Source organism: Mercenaria mercenaria, chromosome 7 (assembly GCF_021730395.1).
Source record: "Mercenaria mercenaria strain notata chromosome 7, MADL_Memer_1, whole genome shotgun sequence".
NCBI classification, from domain to species: Eukaryota; Metazoa; Mollusca; class Bivalvia; order Venerida; family Veneridae; genus Mercenaria; species Mercenaria mercenaria.
Window position 1 is genome coordinate 25,641,469 of NC_069367.1, and position 27,754 is coordinate 25,669,222.

The following is a 27,754-nucleotide window of genomic DNA, read 5'->3' on the forward strand; positions in this document are numbered from 1 at the left end:
AGGTCCCATCATTCGGAATCCTCTGACTGTATCGCTGTTTTACCTATGAGATATCTCAGTTCTAGGGTATGATATCTAGCATTGTTGTTAAATTAAATGTTAAATGTCTGGAATGTCAAAATTAGACACTTGAGTGTTTCTGAAATATGTAGTTGAAGGCATTTTAAATCAACAGTCATGATGATCAATAACTTAGCTTCATTTACATCATATTGTTACAAATAACATAGCGATAACAACAGAGTAATCCAAATGAAAGGACCTACTTACTTTAATAGAGTATGAAAGGGAGATAACTGACCAAGGTTTCCCATTCATCAATTACTTGCGCACTGGTAAAGAATCTAGTTCAATGGACCGGTAATCATAACTGAAATACTCTATAAAACTTCTTTTTAACATGATTTATGTTAAAGATCGTTAATTGTCTTCCGCAAACTTTTTTTTATTGATTTGATATCCATATATCTTTTCATACATATAAAAAATATCAGCGTGAACAGTTTTGCCTGTAATGATATCGATATGAAAAAGGCATCTAGCCAGACTTCCACTTGCTTGTCTCATTGTATGGATTCATAAAATATTTAAGAAAGATCTAACGGTAACAGGAAAAGCAAACATTGAACGAGACTTCCGACTCTCTGTACACGAACTAATAAATTATGCAAGAAAGAGATAACGGTAATAAGAGAGTGACTTCTAACAAGACTATCGCTACCTAAAATCTTTTGCCACTCTCAGGACATGAACTTATAAGATATATAAAAAAGACACTAAGTATTTAATGATACATTGAATCGATTGTTAATTGACAAAACGTTTTGGAATTTCATTCCGATAAATGGTGCAAAATTTAAATGGACTCACTGAAGTTTATACAAAAATATATAGTCGCTTCATATTTGAATAATTCATGTAATATTTATGAACTTCAGATAACTTATAAATAAACATGTGTTTAAGACCAACTCTGAACAGAGACCACCTGGCTCTAAAGACCACATGTTTTGTTTCCAATTTTAACATTTATAGTGTATTTTAACCTGTGAATAAACTCCCAATAAAGACCACATTTTAGCTCTCCCAAGGATGACAGGTTTGACGCGCCTTTTCACAAGAGTTTGTCCTCAAGTTGTCAGTCTTAACAAAAAAGGGATAAAAGCAAGGCTGGCGAGAACAACGAACATTTTAGATTTTATATATAGTACATAGACTAGCATTGAATCAGGTAATTACACCTTAAAACGATTTTTAATGTCAATATTGGCAAAGATCTATAACAATTAAGTAAATCTATTTTAAAAAATAGTTTTTCAGCGTTATGAATTGCTGTTTGATGTAGATACATGCTTATATGCAAATCATGAAAAGTAGATATTACAAAGAGGACAGAATATCTAACCATATTAATATCCATTTTATATGAAAGCCATCAAACAGCAATTCATAACGCGGAAAAACTTTTTTAAAATCGTTCGACTATTGATAAATAGATGGTTAAGTTCAAATTTAGAAAATGATTGACCTTACTACAATAATATCTTTCAAAATTAAAAACTAAGTAATATTACCATAATGACTTTACAAAACTTCTGGACTACAATGTATTTATTCTTTTAAATTGGTGAATACTTGTAAAATTCAGAAATCCTTTAAGAAATGCTATTAGAAACTTCACATTCGTAATGTAAAGAGAACGAATGAACTTCCTCCTAAGTTTCAGTGTAAAATACCCGTTTAAATTTGAAATTTAAACTGAGCTTTAAGTTAACAGTTACAACGAGTTTCTGGTTTAACGAATATACACGCGTTACAAATGAAATGCTTTAAGTAGATGTAAATCGTTTCAGAAATTATACTCGAAATATAATTATGGATATAGTCACTGATAACGCAAAGATTCAGTCAGTAACAGACAAAAAATGCACTGAACTATTTCAGGTATCAAATTTCTATTTTTAGATATCTTTTTGCTTTGTTTAGATAGAGTTAGCCTATTGTAACTAGAGTTGGCCTATTGTAACACCTGTAGCTGTTTATGGGTCAATTTGTTATATCTGCTATATTTGTATTATTGACATATATATTTTCAATTTTTTTCTCATTCAATAAAAGGAAATATTTGTTATTTAAGTTAGGATTTTTTCATATTTTGATTGAATTAACCTTGCTTAAATTTACACATTATATTCATAAAGCATTCATATTTTCCCTTATACTTCCTTTTTAAAAGTTTGAAGACTTGGGTGGGATTATTCAGTCTTATTTTATCCGTTTGTGCATTACTACAGATGAACCCCTGTATTTGGTTGGAAGACTTACTTTCCTCAAATCAACTGAATTGTTTAAGCAAGACAAGGTATTGAATGACACTTACATTTGAAAAACAAATGGGCAATGTAAATAATGATATGGAAATGATATGTTGATGAAATGCAATGTAAGACACTTTTTTAAACACGCACATAATCATGTTTGATACATTATTTCGGTTACTGCGCATTGAACTACATTTTGTATCTAATGTATGGCTAAATATATGAGAGATCTGATTTGGCAGACTAAAAAGATACAAAACAAGAGGTTTAATAAACATCTTACAACCGATACAATGATTGTCATATACATAAGTATATCTAAACTATATCGATCAGGAACAAATTGTGACAAGTACACTGTATTATTCATTTTCATTTTGTTTTCATTTACAAAGTATTTATGTATAAATAATTTATGTGTATAATACACTTGTATCAGATAACGATATTTTGCTTTGTAACGTTGTATAATGTATTTGATTTTCTGAAAACGAAATGAGATATGTCAAGATTTTCATTGTTTAACTGAAATGTTAGTAGTTTTTAATCAGATATAACACAGTCATGTTTATATCAAAATAAACTCATTGTTTCATTTTCCGTTGATTTCATCGTGGCAGAAATAATGGGGTAATACATAAGTAGATGTAGCTTGCATAATTTAGAAGTAGGCCTATATATTCCTTCGAGACACTTACATATTTTATATTTTGCAACATAAAAAGATACACCATGTTATTGCGGATAAGTAAGATATGGTTTACAAACCACGTAAATTCATTCAAAATAGTTATAAATTAGTGGAAAAAAAATAGTAAATTGTAAAACGGTTTCACATAATAGTAATATTACAAGCTTACAAGCGTAATACTGGTCACAGTCCACACGTTGCCAGTCTTTGTCTCTTACAAATATGTTCCCTTCATAGTTAACAGTGTTAAGTATAGAGTAACTTGTTGCGACAGCCATTAAAATACTATAAGACCTTATCCCTCCAAATTAAATTAACGTGTATTGGAATTCTTTGTTGTCTTATTTTTGTTCACTTTAAGATCTTAAGTTTAATCTATTTACTGAATGAACATTATGATAGAGTATGGTGTATGATTTTCTACTTAAAACAAAATATAGTTAAATAGTTAAAATGTCTGACCCGAGAGCAAATTACAGGTTTTATCAGCTAGCCTGTTTAAAAAAATTATTCTTACTTTGTGCAATAAAAATTTACTTACTGATATAGCAACAGTTTCTCTTCTACAGCCAGATATTCTACAGATATCTATCTACAGAATGGAGATTATTGACTACACAAAATGAAAATAAAATAGCAAAGTCTTAATGTCCATCTAGCAGTTAGTCTTCATCTGGATGTTTCAGTCTCCAGAATGAAACCGAACAAATATTCTTAACATATTGAGATTGATTGAAAATATTACTTTATTATCTAGATATTTCTTGTATCAGTTACACGCTTGCCTCGTTCTAGTGCAGAAATTTAATGTTTGGCCAGGAGTAGACCTAAGACCAAATATGATAATAATTACTTTTGAAAGGTAATTTTAGCTCTCCTGAGCGCGATATGCTGCCCATCAATCCGCCGTCAATTTTTTTACTAAACCACTATTCCACCAAACTATAGCTTTCTCTAATGGCTATACAGAAATTAAAAGAAATATCCTGTTAAACCGCTTGCCTGTTTTCAAAACGATTGCACAGCAAAATATCTTGGATGACCATACCAACTCCTTCAGAATTTTGCTATATCAAAAAGCATGGCTGTATAGTGTCAATTTGTAGATACTAGTTTTCATAAACTATTCCACTTTGTTAAAAACGTTGTCAACAAGGTTGGGGGCAGGCTTTTTCTATATATGTAAATGACTGTATAGTGCAAACGCTGAGTCTTCTTCGCGGGAACTACGGAGTGGATTGCAATTATAATATTTCTGTAATATATCTTGAAGTGACCTCTACCAACACCCACATTTCGCGACCCCCGATCAAAATTGTTCAAGCAAGTTTTGTAAATGTTTGACTTTACTGGAATGTAATTATGAAAACCTCACGATCTGCAGACAGTCTCCTTTTTCACTTATTCTGTGTTTCAATACGATTGTAGCAATTCGCCGGATATGCCTCCGTGGTCCACTTGACGTCCATATCGGTATATAGTGTCATTTTGCTATCTTTTCATGCCAAATATATGATTTACTGATGCTTGATTGTAACGAAGAGTGTTAGCGGTTGATTTTAAGCTATGCTATATGCTTCCATGTTTGTATCGAAGCTGCTGAATAAAATAAAAGTGAAAATAGGTATTCCCTGATATTGTCTGCCTAGATCTTAAAAAAGTCAGTCCATCCGTCCGCCAGTTGGTAGACACTTTAGTTTCCGATCAGTAACTAGAGAAGGTTTTTACCTATTTCAGTCATACCCTTTGTCAGTAAACGACCATTACTGGGTTTATGGTTATCAGGACAAAAGTAAAGGTCACAGACCTCAGACTTGAAAACGGTCTACCCTCAGTAAGTAGTATGAGCTCAGGTTTACAGTTATCTAACTTCCCTTTATGAATGCCTTTGTCAGTTAACAATCCTTACTATTTGTGAGGCTGTAGATCAAAGGTCATGGTCACATTGACCTCCAGATTGAAACCTGCTTACACTCAATAACGATTCGGCATATAATCGTTAAATTTCATAGAATGATTTCTGTGTCGAGATCAATTTGCCCTCAAGGTTGAGTATAGTTTCTACTCAATAACTAAAAATGTTGGACCAATAGTGGTCAAACTTCCAAGAATGATTACTTGTGGTCTGTAGATGACCCTTATTGTTTCTGAGGTTAGTAGGTATAAGACGAGAGACTAAAACAGTTTTTGATCAATAGCTGGAAATGTTTGGATCTGCTGTCTCAAACATCCTAGGTTGATAAGCTGTAGTCATTGACCAGGTAGGTCACAGTTTTCAATCAATAAGTAGAAAAAGTTTGTGCTTATGGTCTGTTTACACAATATATGAAGTGACTACACAGTGTTTTTGTGAAGTAATCCAAAATGGAGTTCCATGTTGTTGATAAAATATGGTATAATGGGGCTGCTGAAATATGGTATAATGGGGCTGCTGAAATTTGGTATAATGGGGCTGAAATATGGTATAATGGGGCTGCTGAAATATGGTATAATGGGGCTGAAATATGGTATAATGGGGCATATAAGGATGTGGCAGTTTTATTTCAGCTTTTTATTGCTTGTTGTTTAGGAAAAATTAAGATCACTTTCGTTGTATATTTCCAGAATTTAGTCTGATTTATTGAGAAAATCTCTATGTACGCGTAATTGCTGAACCGCAATTTCATGGGAGCATGATCTGGGGGTTGGGGGCGAGGGAGCGGGGCGTGGGGGGTTAAACCGATTATTTTTCTTATATCTTACATAGCATCTCAATATTTTTTTTTTTTGGTAAGAAGTCATGTATACAATTATATGGAAATAGTTGCTACCTTTAAAACAGAGCTACCTTGTAGAATCAACACTGCCAAATAAAAATCAAAACAAATGGTGTTTAAGTTATCGCAATAGCAATATCTGGTGTTAAGGATCCGTTTAAGGAAATTTATGTTGTATTAACACACTTATTTCAATTAATTATATTTCGTTACTCTTGAATGTAATATAAGTTTGTTGTGAATATTAGATTGTATAAGAATTATGTAAATCTCGACATGCGAAAACTTGGCATATATTCTAAAAAAGGAAGTATAGCACCAAATGAGGAAATAAACGTAATTGAATAATTTCCGTTAAGGCTAAATAATATTAAAAATGTTGTTTTGACAAGTAGGCATAAAGTCTAATCATGCACATATAGAGGCCAGTCACTAAATTTAAAAGCTTATCGTGTAAGATGATTCAGTCAAACAGAATATCATTTAATTTAGGCCTTTAATAGAGTGCTTCTTTCCGGGTGAATGTTTCGAAATACAGAGTTGATGTACATATTTTATGTTCTGTTGATAGACTTTTGTTATGTAAGTGAAAATTATGTCATTCTAGGGCCCTAGACACTAACTATTTAAATTCATTTTAACTTCATTTTTGTTTAAATTTCAGCAGAAAAAAACACTGCTATGGTAGACCTCTTGAACACAATGCATTATTATATAGCCAAATATTGTTTCCAAGTGTAAAGTTCTTAATGATTTTAAGACAGTAGATGCAGTATATGTGAATATAAGTGTAGAGGAAAGGGGAGAAGAGCAACATGCCTTTCAGTTTGGACCCGAAAACTTGTATTTAAATGTTAGAATAAGATTTACAATTTGGAACCTGACATCAAAACAAAACACTGGTTAAATTTACACATTTATCCCTTCTTTGCAAATGATTTTTGTTACAGTATTCGCAAAATTCAAAATTAAATACAATAAAAAAGTAATAGAACTGATGGAAAAAAAACAACGAAACACCAAAAAAACCCAAAAAACAAACAAAAAACAAAAACAAAAACTTTTTACTTCTCTTTGTGCTCATAGCTTTTTCATATGTACAAGAGAATCTAGCATTTTATGTCTCATATTTCTGTTATATTAAGCTACAATTATAGAACTTGGCTTTTTATATCTAAAATATTCTGTATAGATTCTTAGTTACTACATTTACATATGTCTATCACTGCCTCTCGTGTTTGGTTAATGAAGTAAACGACACTTGGTATGATTAATCTTATTATTAAATCACTATGAATTGTAATTTTCAGGTCAAAAGATATTTTCTTTTTATTCTCATTTGCACAACCATCGGCGAAATGGTTACTCTACTTGGACTGGTTGGACACTGGCGGGTATTACGGGAGGACATTATGAGCCCTAGACAGCAACAGATGTGTCTGCCATTGCACAGATTCACTTTGGTAGATGATGAGGAAGCAAACGATCAATGTCCCGGTAGACTTAAAAAGAGGTTAGATAAAAAGAAAAAATTAATCATTTGCTGCGGGACTTTGAGTGATGTGCTTGACAAACTTTCTAACAAGGTAACTTATACAGTTCTGTATTTATGTATTTTAAATCTAAAATGAACGTTTTCTATCGCTGAAATTTACATGCGTATTGATTTTAGATATTCATAACATATATACCCTTCTAATTTCAGGTTGTCATGGAAAAATATAATAGTGACGCAAATCCTGGTTAGTGTAAAGATTTATATAATTGTGTCTTATTTGTTTGATATTTAATTAGGATAGACGTATGATACTTTATTGCTTTATTTGTGTCTTCTTTAATTTGATTTATTAATCGGTTGTGTGCAATGTAACAAACTATTCATCTTTCCAATTAAACTCCTATTCTGGCATAAGATAAAATGTAAGGCTATATCGCCAGTTGGCAACCAACATCAGCATAAAGAAAATAACGCTGATGATCCCGTCTGGCACTCTATAAACACATCATATGCATCATATACCTTCTTAAATTAGTAAATGATTAATTGTTTTCTTAATCAGTTTAAAATATCAACCACAACCACTTTCACGATAAATACATTGCCAATAATATTACAAGCAGTAGTGTGAAATGTTTCCAAATTGGCCGATTTCGCAAATAAAATAACTGAACATTTGATATCAGATTGCACAAAAGTTTTGTTAGGGGAATGCATACAACAGGAATCTATCTATTTTTATATAATAAAAGTCTGTCCGAAAGTTGACAATGATTTTTAGGAGAATCACACGGTGTTTTCGGAAAAATCTTCTTTAAACATGTCATATAAATCACCATATGACTGGAAATTGTAATAGACATTTCTGTTTTTCCTTATCGCCAGAAATGAGTTTACTGAACCTGACGAATTATAAATGCGAAGCAACCAACAAGAAGCAACCAAAGGCACATCTTGTGGATATTTCAGAAGATAAAAAGCCAGGTATGTTACTTAGAAGATTTTGTCACTTTTTATGTGATTCTTATGTAGAGCATTATAATGATTCAGTTTTTCGTCAGTTGCAGATTGATTTCTAAATTCTTTATTGCGGACATAGTATAAGCATATCTTGTAAATAGATATTAACAATTTTATGGCATAAATTACAGTTACTGTAGGCAATGTTTTAATGATGAGTATTTCAGTCCACAGTTCATAAGTTATAAACATTACAAAAAATACACAAGCAACAAATGGTGTATACCGCTTTCAGTGATGTACTTCATCTTACTTACCTAAACGGCTGTTGTATATCATCATCACACATAATTGCAACTTGACTAACACAATGTTTTATAACTAACATTTAAGAACCTGTTTAAGTTAATGCTACCATTTATTTAACATATTTTATATGCTTATATTTCTAAATCTTTGCTGATAGCTATGTTATATCAAGGATTAAATCAGTGCACTGTACTTTGTCATGAATGATTGCATTATATTTTGTCCGTAATAAAAGCACTGTTCTTTGTCATTCAAAGATATGTTATTCGCGTAGGCTTCATAAACTTTAATTTATTATTGCTATTCATTCTTTTCTTTTTTGGTTTGGTTTAAATTCACATCGACACAATTTTAGGTCATATGGCGACATTCCAGCTTTGATGGTGGAGGAAGACCCCAGATGCCCCTCTGTGCATTATTTTATCACGAGCAGGCACCTGGGTAGAACCACCGACCTTCCGTATGTCAGCTGGATGGCTTCCTCACATGAAGAATTCAACGCCCCGTGTAAGGCTCGAATCCACATCGATGAGGGGCAAGTGATTTGAAGTCAGCGACCTTAACCACTCGGCCACGGAGGCCCCTTTCTGTTCAGTAAAAATGAAATGTGCAACACACCTTAGCCTACCATTTGTCCATTATTGATGCAATGCATATTAAATCAGGTTTGTTGTATTATTTGGGCTATGGCCACGGAGGTTCCTGTTCAATAATATTTTTCAAACATAGGTCTATATTAGATAAATATTTCTTTCAGTTTCAGTGGGGATGTCATCAAAGTTACTATGGAATACTGACCCACCGTCTTATGCAAATTTAGGGTTGAGGTATTCAAAAGATGATGGAACAATATATATAGAAAAGACTGGTCATTATTACATATCGTCACAACTGAAAACAAAAATTGCGAAAGCGAATGATACAGATGAAACTTTAGACAGCATCTTTAGACATTACGTGTATTTAATCAAAAGCGAAGGGACGGTGGGAGTCATACTTGAAGATGCGAAATCCCAGTGTGAAATGGTATCAGATGTTTCTGAAAGTACAAGCGTCCTTGGCGCTGTGTTCCACCTCGAGGACGGGGATCGACTGTATGTGTCTACTTCTCATCCTCAAAATATTATTTCTGACAAACACAATAATTACTTCAGTGTGTTCAGCCTTTTAGATTTAAAGTGATACATTATGTTTTTGACTAAATCAATTCTTCATGTGGTCTCATCATCGTAAATGTTACTACTGACAATTTCTTATATACTTCGGTACATTCACAACTGTCAGTCAGAGAACAGAAAATAAAATGTTTCAAATACTCACGATCGATACAAATAGTTTACATACAAGTGATTTAGGTTCAATTACATGGCTAAGGAATACATGAAATACCTTTGCAAATTGTAAATTTTTCCATTACATTATCATTACGGTAACCAAGGTATATGTTTATTCAATTTTCATTACACATGTCATAATTTCATTGTACATTACATTACACATTACATTCAATCAACCGCCTCGGTAGCCTAGTGGTAGAGCGTCCGCTTTGAGTGCGGGAGGTCGTGCGTTCGATTCCCGGGGAAAATGGTACTAGTTGCTTCCGCGTTTGGCGCTCAGCATTAAGAGGTAGTGCTAGGACTAGTCAGCCCGGTCTCAATGTAATGTGGCTTGGAGGGGTATCAAATCACTTGCCCCTCATCGATGTGGGTTCGAGCCTCACACAGGGCGTTGAATTCTTCATGTGAGGAAGCCATCCAGCTGGAAGGTCGTTGGTTCTACCCAGGTGCCCGCTCGTGATGAAATAATGCACGGAGGGGCACCTGGGGTCTTCGTCCACCATTAAAGCTGGAAAGTCGCCATATGACCTATCATGTGTCGGTGCGACGTTAAATCCAACAAAAAAATGTCACGTGTCCGCTTTGAGTGCGGGAGGCCGTGGGATCTATGCACGGTGAAAATGGTACAATTAGCTTCCTCGCTTGGCGCTCAACATTAAGAGGTTCAATTTTGAAACGCCGCTGGTTGTGTGTTTCTAATTACCTACTTTTTACTCTAGATAACTTAATGCACACACTATCTACATTTATTTTAACAAACATGCTTCATTAAGATCAGTTACAAGATTGTTAACACGGTTTTTCTACAACTTTACCTAGTGAAATAGTTCTTAAATGTGTAAAGTTGCCTCTGCAGTTTTAGCAATATATGTTACGATTTGGCATAGTGACTTAGTTGTTACATATAACTGATGCAGTTTGAACCTCACTTTAATTTTACAAAGTAAGGCATTCTGATTAATGTGGCATCTGAGGTATTAATTGCAAATTTAATGAGAGACTTTCAAATAAGGTTACAGCTTCCTACTCAATCCTGTATGACATTGTGATATATGTACATCTTGTAAATGAATTATGATTAATAAAGTGTTGTTTAAACCAACAGCAAGTTTTTTACGATTTGATCTAGCGATCTACTTTAAGACCCAAGATAAACAAATTACGAGGGTCCTGCAAAAGGTTCTATCACTAATTGGCTTCCGTAATTTTATCCCATGTACTTTTTAAAAGCTTCATTGCACTTGAATGGCGTGTCCAATAGCTAACGATATCCGTTTATATTTTGCCAATTGTTTCTCAAATGACCAAGCTATTTCAAATTGAAATGCATGCAGTCATATACACTGACCAGTTTACTTGTCACATTGTAAAATGGACGAAAAGACTGAAATTCGTAGCTATTTCAATGCGCACAGCTTTTAGGTTGGTTAAAGCATTTAAAGCTGGAAAATTATCTGCCGAAGATGATACTCGTTCTGCTAGGCTCAAAACCCTCTGTTACTAAGGCAAACACCGCTGCTGTAAAAGCTGTGGTCGAACAGGATGCGCGGTTGTCGGTGAAAAATATAACCAGTCGTACTGGCATATCAGAAGGTAGTGTGCAAACAATTCTGAAAAAGCGTTTGGACTAGAGAAAGGTTTGCGCTAGGTGGGTACCTCGTTTGCTCATTGAGGACCAAAAGTAACAACGCCTTAAATGTGACCGGAAACTTTTGAAAACATAGGAAGGCTGTGATAGTCAGGTTATTTCTAACTTACTAGGTGACAACAACTGGGTGCACTTGTCTGAACCACAGATGAGGGCTGATAATAAGCAATAGAAGCGAAAAGATAAAATACGTCCCTGCATTGCCAGGAGAACTAAAGTTCAAGAAGGATATTGTAAGCCAGGCGCTCACATAACTTGTCTATCTGGTCATACAGTCACTGGACGATTCTATTAGAACTCTTTTAAATTAATGAAGAAAGTGAAAAAGTTCTACATTAAGAAACTTCTAAGGAAAGTATGGTCACCAGTCAATCTTATGTACACGACAACGCCTCCTCTCATAAGTGCGAGGTTGTTAAGTCTTTGTTTGGCTTCTGAAAAGATGGAGGTTGTAAACCATCCGCCTTAATCTCCTGAACTAAGTCCCTGTGACATTTTTTATTTCCAAGGCTTAAGAAAATCTCTTCTGGTAATAAAAATAAGTCCAGAAGTTCTTGGCAGCGCCATTTATCAGTGTCTTTAACAGATACCAAAAAAGACTATTTACCTGCTTCTCGTGATTGTATAAAAAGGTTACAAAAATTTCGTCCGGTAAAGTGGGGGGGGGGGGGGGGGGGGGGATACTTTGAAGGTTTGTAATTAAAATTAATTTTGAAAAAAAAAAAAAACGTAGCACTAAGGAAATAAGAACCAAATGACAGAACTTTTGCAGGACCCTCGTACAGCCTTGGCTTAAATTTGTAATTAAACACATAATATTTTGACCATTTGTCTTATATATGTTACAGTTTTTACCTTGTGTTTTACTAGCGCCCTAGGTTTCAACATACAGTAAGCAAATTTCAAAATTTTCCTAAATTTTATATAAGCATTCAGACAAAGTAACACGATGATCAAATGAAATATGTGGCCTCATGAATATTAAGAAATGTTTGTTATATTTAATACAGTTCTAAGCATAATCAATTGCCCCTGTAATTATTTTAGAGTTCTTTATCGACAGAAATTTATGTATGGACTTCTAGATCTTCAAAGTATGTTTTATACACAATATAGTTTCAATAGAATATGATATGTAGCATCTTTATGAACCCTAATTAACTTTTTATATGATTCATCTTTAATTTGAATATAATTCTCATGCCTAGTTAACTTGAAACAAGATATGTCATTCACATGTGACAGTACTTTATAGAAAGTTTCGTTCGTTGTGTACAAAAATGTGACTGACAACCAAAAGATGCATTAAAGAGACTAATCCACGACATTTTAGGCGAAATATAATTTCTCTCAAAAATAAAAAAGTGAATAGTCTGAAAGTCACTTGTGGTATAAACTTATTAGCATAAGATTATTGCAAGATATTCTTATAAATAACCAAATATTGTGCAGAAGATAGTAAACCGTTTCAACACTTTTGGAATAATGCAGAAAAGATGCACAATCTCCTTGAATTTTTACCAATATCTAACTTTTATTTTCACCCCCTTTATCATTTTTCAGTGTCATAGATACATTCTGTGCCAAACTTGATGGAAAGGAACATATTGAAATATTTCACCCAAACTGTTGGAGAGTAGCTTTAAATGATAATACGTTGCACATGTGTATACTTTTTCCTTTTAAAAAAAAATGAAAGATGAGAGTTGAATCACTGGAGGCACAGAGCCGGTGCCACACAGAAACTGTAGTGGGAAGATATGCAGACGGGTTGCTTTAAGTACCAAACAACAAACACGAAAACAAGTGGTGAGGGATGATAGAGAAGGAGAAATGGTAAGTTAAAAAGGGGACATGAAAATGTCGTATGAGATATAAAAGGTGGAGGTGAAGGAAAGTGACACCAAAATACAAGATAGTATTAAAAAAAACAATTAAAAGTAATCGGACGAAGAAGCAGGCATCACCTTGGAAAGGTCAGTAACTTATACAGAAAAATAAATGGGATTTCACACGCGTTCGGGGCATATTAATCTCACACTTCGACGCTATGCTTATTTACATACATGAATATACATTGTATACCTTGTATATCGTGGGGACTGAGTATAAAGACGGAGGTTATTTCTTACAGCTTCTGTTTTATTAGCAAACAACATATGGTTACTACCTATATAACTACCGTATTTTACTCTCATAATTTTCCGGTTTCAACTCGACTCTGGTAGTCCTCATTTTAGCGACCATCGCCAATTTGGTTTCTTTTTTTGGGCATTTTACGGGCAACGTTGTCTTACGGAAAAGAAAGAAAATGATGACAACTAAACAACAATAGACACGTTTCTGATGGGACAAATTCATCTCAGTCGTAAATAAAGATGCAAAGAAGCATTTTCAAAACTAAATTAAAAGGGGATACAACAAAGAAGAGAACTCAACAACTTGCTGATGAACTGTAAGTGATTTGTTGTCTATCAAATAATACCGCGAAAAGTTCTAGATCAAAAGAGTGGAAGATTCACATTCATATAGGAATATATCATATCGTCTCAACGTGCGATAAATAAAATCGGATAGGCCTTCATATTCAGTGTGGTATTTGTAAAAGCATTATGGGTTACTTGACCTTTAAAATTAATGTGAATTGAAATTTTATTGACATCAGTAACACGTAAAACATTTTAAATTTGTAATTTGCAACACCTTTATAAACCATTTGTTTTAGTTTCAATAAGTATTTTCCTTTGAAAACTAATACATTAGCAATGTGGTCGAACAAGATCACTACTTAAGATGCGCATGTCATGCGTTAATGTTTTATTTGTCTGTTTGTTTTTGTTTCAGAGCACTTTTGGTCATAACGATCTCCGATGTGCAGTAGTAATAGCTCGGCGACACTTGCTACCCTAAACTCCAGGTAATACAACCGATTTGATCTCTTTATTGCCATAAAGTGAAATGTAACATTTTGAAAAAATGGACTCAACTAAAGCTAAGAAATAGATCTTAACGTCCTTAATGACTAAGAGAATTTTACAAACTGACGTTTTATAACAATTTTCGTTAAATTAAATGTAGTATTTATTTTAGGTATTGATCGCAGAATAAAACGACACATTTTCCCTCAAGTATGTCTGATACAGCTTACAGTACAATGGAGGCTACAACTGAATAAATTGAAAACTGTTCTTACTATAGAATATATTCGTTTGATTATTAGTTACATTTGTACCACTGACGCAGATGAAAACCATTCAGTATTTAAGAATGTCACATTGCTGATGTGAACAAAATGTCACGTTAAAGCGAAACTTGTGTTTTTATTTTGTTGTTGTTTTTTTTTTTTGTTTTTTTTTGTTTGTTTTATATTCATAATCATTTTCAAATACAGTAACTATACATCATAGAAAATTTGTTCATGACTTATTCTAAATGGATCACAAAACCAGTAATGCTTACTGTCAGAAATGCTCATGTATATTTACCAAACCGATCTGGAAACGAAGGATCCCGCATATAATAAATTTTATAAATGGTAATTGGACAGTTGTTGTAAGATTAAAGATTTAGTAACATTTTCAGTAAGAGTTAATCTAATATTTTACAATTTATCTGAAATCAAATAGCAGTTGATAAATTGCACATTATGATATAACATTTGAACTTAAAGTTTTCTTTGCTTATCATTTATTTCAGCTTACAGAAATTATATTTCTTTCTTTTGTTAACAAGATAAAACACTGCTTTATGTGAATTGTCTTATTTGATAATTTCCATTACAAGATAAATAAGGTTATTGCTTACAGCTTCTGTTTTATTAGCAAACAAAATATGGTTACTACCTATATATCTACCGTATTTTACTTTCATAATTTTCCGGTTTCAATTCGATTCTGGTAGTCCTCATTTTAACGACCATCGCCAATTTGGTTTCTCTTTTGGCATTCTACGGGCAATGGTGTCTTACGTAAAAGAAAGGCAACTAAACAACATTAGACACGTTTCTAACGGGACAAATTCATCTCAGTCGTAAATAAAGATGCAAAGAAGCATTTTCAAAACTAAATTAAAAGGGATAACAGCAATGAAGAGAACTCAACAACTTGCTGATGTAAGTGATTTGTTGTCTATCAAATAATGCCGCGAAAAGTTCTAGATCAAAAGAGTGGAATATTCACAATCATATACTAGGGCTATACCATATCGTCTCAACGTGTGATGAAATAAAATCGGATAGGCCTTCATATTCAGTGTGGTATTTGTAAAAGCATTATGGGTTACTTGACCTTCAAAATTGATGTGAATTGAAATTTGATTGACATCTGAAACACGTAGAAATTTTTTAATTTGTAATTTGCAACACCTTTATAAACCATTTGTTTTAGTTTCAATAAGTATTTTCCTTTGAAAACTAATACAATATAACAATATGGTCGAACAAGATAATTACCTAAAATGCGCATGACATGCGTTAAATTTTTATTTGTCTGTTTGTTTTTGTTTCAGAGCACTTTTGGTCATAACGATCTCCGATGTGCAGTAGTAATAGCTCGGCGACACTTGCTACCCTAAACCTCCAGGTAATACAACCGATGTGTTCTCTTTAATGCCATAAAGTGAAATGTAACATTTTGAAAAAAGGACTGAACTAAACATGCTAAAGCTAAGAAATAGATCTTAAAGTTCTTAATTACTAAAAGTATTTTACAAACTGACGTTTTATGACAATTTTCGTTAAATTAGATATAGTTTTTATTTCAGGTATTGATCGCAGAATAAAACGACACATTTTCATCAAGTATATACAGTACAAGGGAGGCTACAACTGAATAAATTGAAAACTGTTCTTACAATAGAATATATTTGTTTGATTATTAGTTACATTTGTACCACTGATAGATACATATATAGAAAATTTGTACATGACCTTTTGTAAATGGATCTCAAAACCAGTAATGCTTACTGTCAGAAATGCTCGTGTATATTTACCAAACTTTACAGAGGGTCCCGCATATAATCATTTGTATAAATGGTAATTGGACAACTGTTTGTAAGATTAAAGATTTAGTAACATTTTCAGTAAGAGGTAATCTAATATTTTACAATTTATCTGAAACCAATTTGCACATTATGATATAACATTTGACCATAAATTTTTCTTTGCTTATCATTTATTATGGTGTTCCTTCAGCATAAAGAAATTACATTTCTTTCTTTTGTAAACAAGATAAAACACTGCTTTATATGAATTGTCTGATTTGGTAATAATTATTTACCTTCACAAGATAAATAACTTCGTCAAACGAAATATGAAATTTTATTCAACATTCAGAACGATGTAATGGGGATTTTCCATTGCCATTTAATTTGACAATCAGTTTTTGTTTCGATTACTCCCCTTTGGTCATGGGCTGAAAACTGCCTAATACTTGCATTGGGTGTTAAAATTGTAATAAATTAAAGATAAGGTCTTCATGCTCAATCTTTGTATTTGCAGATTTACATGAAGGTCTGTGTAAAGAAGGAAGTTTTATTTCACGATAGGTTAGAGGGAATAATTAATTGATAGTAAGATACTAATGTGCAGCATATCTGTCATCTAAAACTTATCCAAGATCACAAGTAATATCAAACCATAAACCTACGGCCGAAAATCTACTGATATTTTTATCTAATGTTCACTATATCTTAATCTTTACTTTATCTTAACTTTAAACCTATATTTTTGAGCAGAATTAACTGTTGTTATCTTGGACCGTAAAATCTTTAATTCGAACACTTTGCAAATGTAATTATGCAGATATAGAGGTTGATATTGAACAGAAGAAATAACAAGAAAAGATATGTCAGGAAAACTGTGAATCAAACTTTTATTATGTGCTGATTTAACACTATGATATATTTCATGATATTTCCATTAATGATTGTACAAATCGTGCTTTAAATATTCAGTTCAATTATTCTACATAAACCAATCTCTATTCTGTAAGCAAATTAGTTTGAAGTTTATATGAAATAATAAAACGTTTCATGCACCGTGGGTATATCATTTTTTGGACCTGTAATAAAACTTGCCAGTTGCCGCTTAATAACGAAATGTTAAAACAACAGACATAATACAAAACAGATAAGGCTATAAATGTGTGTCAGTTACGAGTAGTATTTGGTAATTGCAATATAATTTTAATGTCATTTTGCATCTTTCGCAGCATTTTATTACTACAAAAAAAGGAAAAGGTGTAAGTCAAGTCAAGTTAAGGCAACGGCTTGTTATACACTCGGTTACTAAACAGTCTATGTCTCAAGAAATATATGAAATATGTAAAACTATGTAGTTGCAAACACAAAAATCGTATATTAATAAACCGGCATTAACACAATTTACAGGGTTGTATATTTTCACTTTGGCTCTACGATCATGGCCAAAATAAAAACATGAATAAAAACATGCATTAGTCATAATTACAGTGTAACATTTCAAACTAAATACTGTGTATGCTAAAGTAATTGATTTCATCAAAAAACAATATTTTGAGGTTGGGAAGTGGCCCCGACCTCGAGGTTGAACACAGCGCCAAGGACACTTGTACTTTCTGAAACATCTGACGCCATTTCACACTGGGATTGTGTACACTCAAGTATTACTACTACCCCCGTCCCTTTGTTAACGTAGTGCCTAAATGTGCTGTCGGGAGTTTCGTCTTTATCATTCATTTTCGCAATTCTTGTTTTCAATTGTGCCGATATGTAATAATAGCCAGGTCTTTCTACATATTGTGTTCCATAATCTTTTAAATGCCTTAGCCGAGAACTTGCATAAGACGGTGGGTCAGTATTCCAAACAAAATTTGATGACACTCTAGCTTGAACTGAAAAAGACATATTTATCGAAATTCACTATAGAGCTATTTATAGAAATACATCTGAATAATTTACAATAACCATTTGAGTTATTTTAATTAAGCCTACACGAACATCATATTGTTAAATGACAATGAACACTAAAAATACAGTGCCGTCATACAGGACAAAGAACAGTTACTCAGACCTTGATATGATATAGCTAGACAACAACGATCTAGAATTATAATTGTCTTGTATAAGCATACTTCTATCTAATCTGGCTCCCTCGCTGCACGTTTTGTTTTTAAAAGACACTGCAAATATTTTATAAGTTAATTAATTAAGCCTCTAAAATAACGCATTTTTATCTGATGGCTAAACCATGTTCGGAGTGAGGGACAAAAAAAAATGTCCATATAGAAAGAACCTGCTGGAGTTACTTCGACTGTTAATGAAAACGAAATATATAAATGAAAAATATGACAGAACAAACATAGGGACGGGAGCAATTTTAAAGCATATCGTGTATGTAAAAGAAAATGAGGAGGCATGTAAATTAAGCCATTTAAAAGGGCTTGTACAATCTGTAATATGTGTATTTTTGTAATGTATATAACTTATACGATCTTTAAAATTTTATACCCGACACATAACTTCGGAGTATACAAGGGCTATTCTAGAATAACGTAGACTTTTGTCATCAATAGCCGAATAATGTGTATAGAGAAATGTGAAATATATTGTTCTAATTTGCAATCTTTCTCTTATTTGCCATACACTTGTGGTAGTGTTTTTGCTGATAGGCGTAGCGCGTAGAACGTTTTAATTACAATAGCTTTGCCTTATTGGCCCAGTCGCTGTTTCAACTGTCATGTTTTGACCATAACATTAAATGTGTCAAATGCAGTGTAGTTAGTAGAAAAATTGCGAATCACTATGATATATGTATTGTTTGTTTCGATGAAGTTTGTAAAAGTTAAATAAAAAGTCTACGTTATTTTTAACAGCCCTCGTATAAATTAAGTGTAAGTTCTGTACAGTTACATTTATTTATTAACGCTGTTTTCTATATTTCAATATTTATTCGTTATAACGATCTCTCTAACAGAAAGCAGTATTGATTCTGATATTCATATTACATAAAAAATTGACAAGACGCTATAACCAAAATACCTGGCTTTTTATAATGTGATAAGTCTACAAGAGTTGCATTCGGTTGTTTGTGGTTGGTTGCCTTGCATTTGCAATTCTTCAGATCCATTGAACTCATTTCTTTTTATTTGAAAAAAAAATAGAAATGTGTATTAGAATTTTATTCATATAATGATTTATGTAATATATTTAAAAAAGACTTTTACAAAGATCCTGCAATTCTCCTAAGAGTCTTTGTCAGAGGCTTGCTGAGTTTGGACAAAAGTTTTATGAAAGAACAAAGAGAAGGCGATTTCGAAAACAAACTAATGTGCAGCTTGATATCAATTTTTATCACTTTATTAGAAAATTCGGCAAATTGGGAAACATAATCACAACATTGTCAGTTATGTTACTGCTGATATGTTATTCGTGAAAGTGTCGGTTTATATTCTTAACTGATTTAGAAAACAACTGATAGATGGTCTAATCTCTAATATAGAAAGGTATTTGATACATTTAATATATTTGTAGATTTTTTACATAGCTTTTTTTATTATCAGGTCATATATAATCGTACCTTTCATTTTTGGTCAGAATTTGTATTTTCGGATTAATCATTTTAAAGAAAAATGCATGCGTTCTATGTTCACTACTGATCAATAAATACATTTAAAGTAGAAAAAAGCAGTCAAACTTATATTCAGACAAATCAGACAGAACTGTATAAATCTTAACACTAACCAGGATAAGCGTCACTATTATATTTTTCCGCGACAACCTGAAAGTAGAAGGTTATATATGTCTTGAATATATTGAATAAATATAACTGTTAAAGTCAACGATATAAAACATCATTTCATCTTTTATTAGAGTATTAGATTACATGAGTTTAATGTTAAGTTACCTTGGTAGAAAATTTGTCCATCGCATCAATCAAAGCCCGGCAGCAAAAATCTGAGTTTTTCTTTTTGTCGAACGTCTTTTTAAGTGTATCGGGACATTGTTCGTTTGCTTCATCACCACCTGCCAAATAAAATCTTTGCAAATCCAAACACATCTGTTGCTTTCTAGGGCTTGTAATGTCCTGCCGTAACAATCGACAGTGTCCAACCAGTGCCAACAGAATAACCATTTCGCAAATGGTTGTCATAATGAGAGTGAAAAGAAAACATCTCTTAACCTGAAATTTACAGTTCAAACTGTAACTGTAACAGTAATAAGATAATCAATGATATTTAGTGCAGCAATAATGCACCAGGTCTAAATTGTCTTATATATTGTATAAAAATATAACTATTATATCGATTGCATTTCATCAGCATGTTATTACATTTACTAGGTAATTTTCAAAATGTTTTACATTGCCATATTTTGCAGAGTAACCGTCTTTTAATATCTTGTCTTGCACTTTGCATGAATAAATACAGCCGATACTCCTCGTTCCTAAAAAGATTAGGATCCACAAACGCAGGAAGAGGAATTGCATAACCCTTTTTCAAACTTTTAAATAATCGTGAAGTCAATGAATTTGATTATATCTTAAAACAGAAAACAGTTACCGTATATTTTTCTCGATCTTTCTTTGAGACATCTCCTGTCAAGCCCATAAGATATGTCTGAAATATTTCACAATCGATTAATAAAGTCATTTGGAAGCAAAACATGCAACCTAATAGAATGATAACAGAACGTGTTTGATTGAGTCTGTTTATGAGAGGTAATGAAAACTGTAACACCCACCTCTCTCGCCCCCTAGCACCGACTTAAGCGGAAATCTATTAAACATTAATAGAATGGACTCCATGATCCCAAAGGACCAGAAAATACAACAACAATGAATTAAAGTATGGGGAGACTTTGTACAGCCGCCACACGACACTTAAATACTGATGTTGTGATTGGTAATGAAATCTGTAAAAAGATCCTTTGGAAGCAAAGAATGCAGCCAAGCTGAATAATAGAAGGCTCGAAAACATATCATTTGTGACATGGTGACGTGTAGTATATTCTATACAAGGAGGAAAATAATAGTTATATTTGTTTAAACTGTAATATTTTTACAATTAACTAGTGTAAATCTTTACGCAAACTGTCAAGCTTTCGTTTTAAATCATCTTATACAATCTTTCACTTTGTACTGTTATTTTGAGTTATACTGTGAACGGTTATTCAATTATACAGGCAGAAAAATTCAAATAACAAGTATGTCAGGTATGCTAATGAATTTGAAATATAAATCAGTATCACATAAGGCTAAGGCTTTTCTTGTTATTTTTCATTTCGGATTTTACTAACTATGTGTGTATACATTGTAATCAAAGACAAGATTTCTACGAATATATATATATAAACAAGTATAAAATGAGGTAATTGATCAAATGCATACAAAAATAATGACAGTCTTTGAACATGCTAAAACATACTAGAAAGTTGATATATTTATAGAATGTGTTGCAATTTGCGGATATTTAGATAGTACAGTAGAATGTTTGTCGACGTTTATTATTATGATAAATAGAAATCAGCAAAGTTGTGCGTGCGTGCGTATGTATGTGTGTGTGGGTGCTATTTATAGAACCGTATCAGGTCATGCATATTAAATCAAAGTAGTCAGGTAATATTCCATACGAAAGACACAATACAAAATTCTTTCCTTCTTGTTCGTTTTTACTTGTGAAATACAAGTCTTACATGTATATGTGACCGTCGGTTCGGCGGCTCCAAATATTTGTTGGGAAATTATGCTCAAGCGGTAACAGACCACCGAAGACCGATCAGTCAACAGATATCTTGGAGTGGGGTCATTGCCCCTGTATGGTTGCACAATTGATAAACTCCATGTTTCAGTTCAGACACTAATTATTTTATTTTATGATGGACACCAATGTGCAGTTTATGTAATGTTATAGAATTATTTAAGTATAATCCAGTATTCCAAATATTATCAAAGTTCTATGTTTAAAATACAGTTAAAGATAAACAGTTAAAGATAAACACATCTAAGACAAGCACCAAATTTGTATTCTAATGTCAAATTAGTTTAGATATTTCTTGTACGAAATAGTAAAGCAGACTGATTCTTGATTCTTAAACAAATTTTAAGTTTTCAAGGACAATCTCTATGGTAACCATATTAGCCAATAAAAATTTAAAAGTGATTTTATATTTAAACTAATGAAAATTATTGTAACAAAAAGATGAAATTATTTACTTAAGAATTAAGAAGTTTACTTAAGAACAATGCTTGGGCTTCCCACTTAATCAGCAAAGGAAGCCAAGGTGTTTGTTAACAAAAGCCAATAATGTGACAGTGCCAAAAGCAAAATCTGTATTATAATCAAAATTGTTTAGAAAGTGAGCAAGTAAAAATTCTGACATGTCTGAGCAGGAAAAATAATAAGTTAAGTAACATAATTATGTCAAAGCAAATAATGTTACAAAATAGAAAAATCAATTTTGAATAATTTTTACTTAATTCACAAAATTTGAAATTAAAATTATAAAATTTGAATTTATCATTACAATTTTATGAAAGAAGCTGGCTGATTTTGTAGCCTGGTTACATATATTTGACAAAATTCGTATAGGTGTATCCAAAAAAAAAACCTATTTACAGAAATATGTGAATGAGGTTCAAATATATATATATATATATATATATATATATATATATATATATATATATATATATATATATATATATATAGAAATATATTAATATTTTTTATTGTTGTCATGGAAACAAAGGCCACCAATTTCATCAAATATTGAAATGTTTATATTTTTCTCATTTTCATGCCGATTTTGAAATTTTGTCTACTTTTTTAAAAAATGATTTAAGAAATCCTAGCAGATAGACTTAACGAAAGAACAATTGTACCTTCCTTTTAACATACACAATGTCGTCATACATGGGATACCTTTTACTTGACGTTGTCCGTTATTATTTCTTTATTCTAACAGTCACAGTAAGTTGACGTCTTCGTGCAGTTGCATTTTACCCGATGAATACGGTCTTTGTTGTGTTTTTTTTTGGTAATTAAACAGTCACTTATGCTAAATGCTTCATTTTAATAATGGTCTCAATAATTTAACTTTATTTCTTGGTTTTGATGTTGTGTACAGCTGATGCCCGTAAATTTTTCTCTTCTGTCAATATGTATGCGCGATAGCACATAATGTAATTCAAAGGCGTTTAGTACATTTGCTTAATCATCTTTGCAGAATTATTTTGTTACATAAAAAACCCTGTACACAATGTTCTATACATGACTTACCTTTTTCTTTCTACCAAACATGGCTGATTATTAGGTACACGATGAACACAAGGAGCAGGATTATTACTAGAACGATGATGGCACAGGAAACTGTAATGTGTAATGTAAAAGAAAATTAAAATGTATTGCCCACATTCTGCGAAACTGTATAGTGCTTTCCTTTTATTTTATGTTCTCAGCAAGTATACATGTTCGTAGAAATTTTAATATCTTGAGCGTCTGTAAACAAAATATTTTGTATAAATCTTGCATGCAAACTAACATGATGAAATAATTGCTACTTACTGTACCTAATGCTAAGATTATTTGGCATTTCAACAGATTCTGATATTTAGGTTATACACATCTGTACGCGCTAAACTTTTGTTTACATTTTAAAAGTAGCTTGTTACAAAACTAAGATGTTTTATTGTTATGCTTCAGTCTTTACAACATGTAGATAGAAATGCTAAAAAAGATCGATTGAAATCCGCCAACCGAGTAATATGCAGGTTTAAAACATCTTTCAATCAAATGATAATTCACATTGTCGTGTCCATTTCCGTTCATCTTCACCGGCAGGTAGTTGGGTTTTACCTTCTTTTGAAATTTTGATTACTGATTTAATTTTCGAACGAAAACAATTTTTGTTCTTTTTGTGAAAGATGCCAGATCGCGCTTTTAATCTCGGGGAATGGTCCGCCCTTAAAGTCATTGCACCAATGTTAACGTATTTCTACTTCCTATATAAATGTTGGATGAGCGTGTGTATTCTAATATTGACAATAAGTATAACTAGTTAAGTAAAAATGCAAAATTGTTATAAATATATTTTAAAAACAGAAATAAATATTTCAAGGGAAATGATATATAACAACTTATGTTCATTTTTGTTCTAATTACTTTCCAGTGTTTTAATTTTACACATCGGATAAAATCTTGAACAAAATAGAAATAAATAATGCCATTTCCTTTAAATATTGATCCACAGAAAAAACGCTTATGTTAGGGTAAGTCTGCGTAATAATTTTGCTATCATATTAATAATGTAATTAATATACACATTTTCCAAGTACATCAAAATTCAATCTAAGGCAGAAGCCTCCAAATATATTGCACAGTTTTCAAATTAAACCAAATACTTTAATTTTTAGTTTTAAGATTATTGATATTATTACAATTTCAAATAACCATAAAATGAATGACATCAAAGAAACCTATGACAGTTACCTATTGTACCTATGACCACCTAAATATGCAAATGTAAGGTCGAATGGACGAACGGAAAAGTGTTGTCCTATAGTCCTGTTATCAATCAGTCTTAAACAAAATGGAAAATGAATAAAGCCATTTTCTTTAAATATTGATCCACAGAAAGAACGCGTGTGTTACGGTAAGTCTGCGTAATAAGTTTGCAATACGAAGCAATTCAGTACCAAAATTAGTAGGGAGATAACTAAAAGTCGTTTAAACATTATATATAATGGGTTTATTGATTTACAAATTTATGTAAAACATATATCAAACATGTGATACTGACGATTCGATGACATTCAATAACACCAAGAATTTTCTTTTCAGTTTTCCAACGATTGGCGGCCGAATGTAAAACCTTTGGAACGCGAATTTTAATGATCATGTTGAGTTATTTTAGCATTTTATTTTTTAAAATTTAATGTTCTGATACAACTGCTGATCTGACATTGATGAAGTCGAAAACATACCTCTTCGATTTCTCAGAATAGCCGCAGTGTGTTCTTGATTATTATCGATCAGCAGTCTTCTTATTTCTTCAAACAGTACTAATTGGTCATCAACTGGCCAGGCCATAAGTCTGTGAAATAATACTTATGTAATAAATATACATATTTTCCAAGTACACCAAAATTCAATTAAAGGCAGAAACCTCAGATTTTTTAAAATATTTTTACTACTTTAGTTATCCTGTTTGTAGTCTTGTTTTGGCATCTAGCTATATTACGCACTGGTATATAGTGCAACCAGAAGTAGTTCTTGACTTTCTTCCAAGAAAATAGTTTTAGATATCAGAAGAATCGTGTGGGATAAGATTAGGAATACAAGACACATAAGATATACGATATGTACGTTTTCAGACACCTAGAATTCCTAAACATCTTTCCTTTTTTTTCGAGACGAAGCTTTGTCATAAATAAATTGTAGAGCTGACCATCTTTTGCTTGGAAGCTTCCTTTGGCAACACAGTTTCATTTTTTTCCGAAAAGCTTCCAGTGGTTTCATGACCCGAAAAAACAATAGAGTCAATAAAAACATTTTCTTCTTGCTAATAGTTTTTTTGTTTGTTTTCTTTTGTTTTGATTTGTAATACATAGGTAAGTCACACCTTGTGTTATTAATCCCTACCTGTGGCTCAGTCATGTAAACCCAGTTTTCGGCACTAGTTAAAAAACAAGAAATAACCCGACTGTGTCATTTTTGTACTTCTCAGGATGTTTTAACCGCGAAATATACCAAAATGCAAATTGAAAACACATGTAGTGAAGAATCAGACAATATCATTACAAAATTGACAATAAAAGTAATCTTCCAGTCATACCCGATCATTTGACAGCCAGAGATATAGATGCACAGTCCGATACAAAATACGAATAAAAACTTCTTTTTCTCATAGTATTCCGGGTGTCTAAGTCTAAGTTTTAAAAGTGTTTTAGATTAGTATTATATTTCTCCGAAAGTCCAACTCAAGGAACTCAGCCGTCCATACAGCACTCCACATACAAGTATATTATGTGAAACTGTAAACATATATATAGTGGCTAAGCTCATGTACACATTAATACAAATAAACAAATTAACTGATAGTCTTTTAACATTCTAATTTACTATGATCAAAATAAAGAATAAATGTTAAAAATTATACCGTCAAGGTTCGATACCAGTAGTTCCAAACAAATTTGTTTCTAATCCTAATACTCATTGGCATTTATAGCTGAAAGATTTGACTATTCAAGACTATGGGTTGTTTAGGAGTTATTTAATTGTCATAACAATGATTAATGAATAATGTTATAAAGTAATAATAGTATTTAATAATATTTCTGGTCATTCAGAATTAATTTTGGGACAGGAGTTTACATCAGGCAATTGTTGTTTTTACAATATTAGTTTGTTAATGAGGAAAACACCCCTAAGGGAAGGTATGAATTTTACCTCCTGTCTGGTGTAAATTTGTATTTTTATTTATATTAATCTACAACTGTCTTTTTCAGCACTAGATATTTTAAGGGATTGGTTTTATTACTGCATTTTGTTTACATAAGGTTGATCAATTGATAGCGACTCTCAGTTCTCAATAAATAATGTAACTATGTATATGTATTACTTAAAGTGACAAGGAAGTTTTTTGTCGAAATTTAGTTTTTGATGTTTTTGTTTTAAGTAATCAATGTCTACCTGTTATGCAGGAAAATATTAGAGCTGTTTCCGTGATATTTAAGGAAATATGGTAAATTTTACAATTCCACCGTTTCCCAGTTTTTGTGTTATCTTGCAAGTATATAAACAAACCAATTACTATAATGCAACAACACATTTTTTTCACCTTGTACTTGTGATCTAGTCATCTACATGGTTCAGAATATGACAAATTGGTATGGGAAGGTAACTGATCAATAACTAGAACTAGATGATATGTATTAACATAATGGTTACTATGGTAATCAAGTTAACACTATAAAAATACCATGAAATCCCGAAAATAAGCCGCGGCTTATTTTGAATTTTTGTAAGGATCTGGTGGCTTATTATCGAGACCGGCTTATTTTTGAGTCCGGCGAACTTTTGAGTACATGTATTCAGTAACGGTTTAAAACCGGCGTATTTTCGAGTAACGAAATACTGAAGATATGCGTGTCGTATATTTTGCTTTTTAGTAAAAACATAGACGTCGATAAATACTTATACTTCTGACATACCAGTTTTGTTACAATTTATTACAATTTCATAATGAAAAAAAAAATCCG

At 32.1% G+C, this 27,754-nt stretch overlaps 2 protein-coding genes and 1 long non-coding RNA gene across 4 annotated transcripts; 2 read left to right on the top strand and 1 right to left on the bottom strand.

The window, feature by feature from the left end:
- Positions 1 to 1,781: 1,781 nt before the first annotated feature.
- Positions 1,782 to 10,974, top strand: LOC123554710 (tumor necrosis factor ligand superfamily member 6-like). Its single transcript, XM_045345010.2, has 5 exons — positions 1,782 to 1,944; positions 7,079 to 7,354; positions 7,474 to 7,510; positions 8,152 to 8,250; positions 9,293 to 10,974. The coding sequence occupies exons 1-5, from the start codon at positions 1,876 to 1,878 to the stop codon at positions 9,715 to 9,717; spliced, it is 906 nt and encodes a 301-aa protein (XP_045200945.2). The 5' UTR covers positions 1,782 to 1,875; the 3' UTR covers positions 9,718 to 10,974.
- Positions 10,975 to 12,230: 1,256 nt separating this feature from the next.
- Positions 12,231 to 17,228, top strand: LOC123554717 (uncharacterized). Of its 2 annotated transcripts, XR_008371651.1 has the most exons (5): positions 12,231 to 13,356; positions 13,749 to 13,975; positions 14,365 to 15,631; positions 16,027 to 16,100; positions 16,282 to 17,228. It is a non-coding gene; the product is annotated as an uncharacterized LOC123554717 (long non-coding RNA). The 2 variants fall into 2 exon arrangements; XR_008371650.1 differs by having other exon boundaries at positions 12,231 to 13,975.
- A 138-nt stretch (positions 17,229 to 17,366) lies between these two features.
- On the bottom strand, positions 17,367 to 26,897 carry LOC123554713 (uncharacterized). Its single transcript, XM_045345014.2, has 8 exons — positions 26,653 to 26,897; positions 25,478 to 25,587; positions 23,775 to 23,864; positions 21,057 to 21,113; positions 20,402 to 20,677; positions 20,239 to 20,275; positions 19,537 to 19,635; positions 17,367 to 18,389 (listed from the first exon to the last, which is right to left on the bottom strand). Exons 3-8 carry the CDS (start codon positions 23,793 to 23,795, stop codon positions 18,037 to 18,039), a joined length of 843 nt encoding a protein of 280 aa, XP_045200949.1. The 5' UTR covers positions 23,796 to 23,864; positions 25,478 to 25,587; positions 26,653 to 26,897; the 3' UTR covers positions 17,367 to 18,036.
- Positions 26,898 to 27,754: the final 857 nt, after the last annotated feature.

Excerpts from the sequence above, each read along its gene's own strand:
- LOC123554710 (XM_045345010.2), top strand. The coding sequence starts at position 1,876 with ATGGATATAGTCACTGATAACGCAAAGATTCAGTCAGTAACAGACAAA. Across the intron at positions 1,945-7,078 it reads AATGCACTGAACTATTTCAG|GTCAAAAGATATTTTCTTTT; the intron begins GTATCAAATTTC and ends TGTAATTTTCAG. Across the intron at positions 7,355-7,473 it reads TTGACAAACTTTCTAACAAG|GTTGTCATGGAAAAATATAA; the intron begins GTAACTTATACA and ends TTCTAATTTCAG.
- LOC123554713 (XM_045345014.2), bottom strand. The coding sequence starts at position 23,795 with ATGTTTGGTAGAAAGAAAAAG. Across the intron at positions 20,276-20,401 it reads TGGACAAATTTTCTACCAAG|GTTGTCGCGGAAAAATATAA; the intron begins GTAACTTAACAT and ends TTCTACTTTCAG. Across the intron at positions 18,390-19,536 it reads ATCACATTATAAAAAGCCAG|TTCAAGCTAGAGTGTCATCA; the intron begins GTATTTTGGTTA and ends TGTCTTTTTCAG.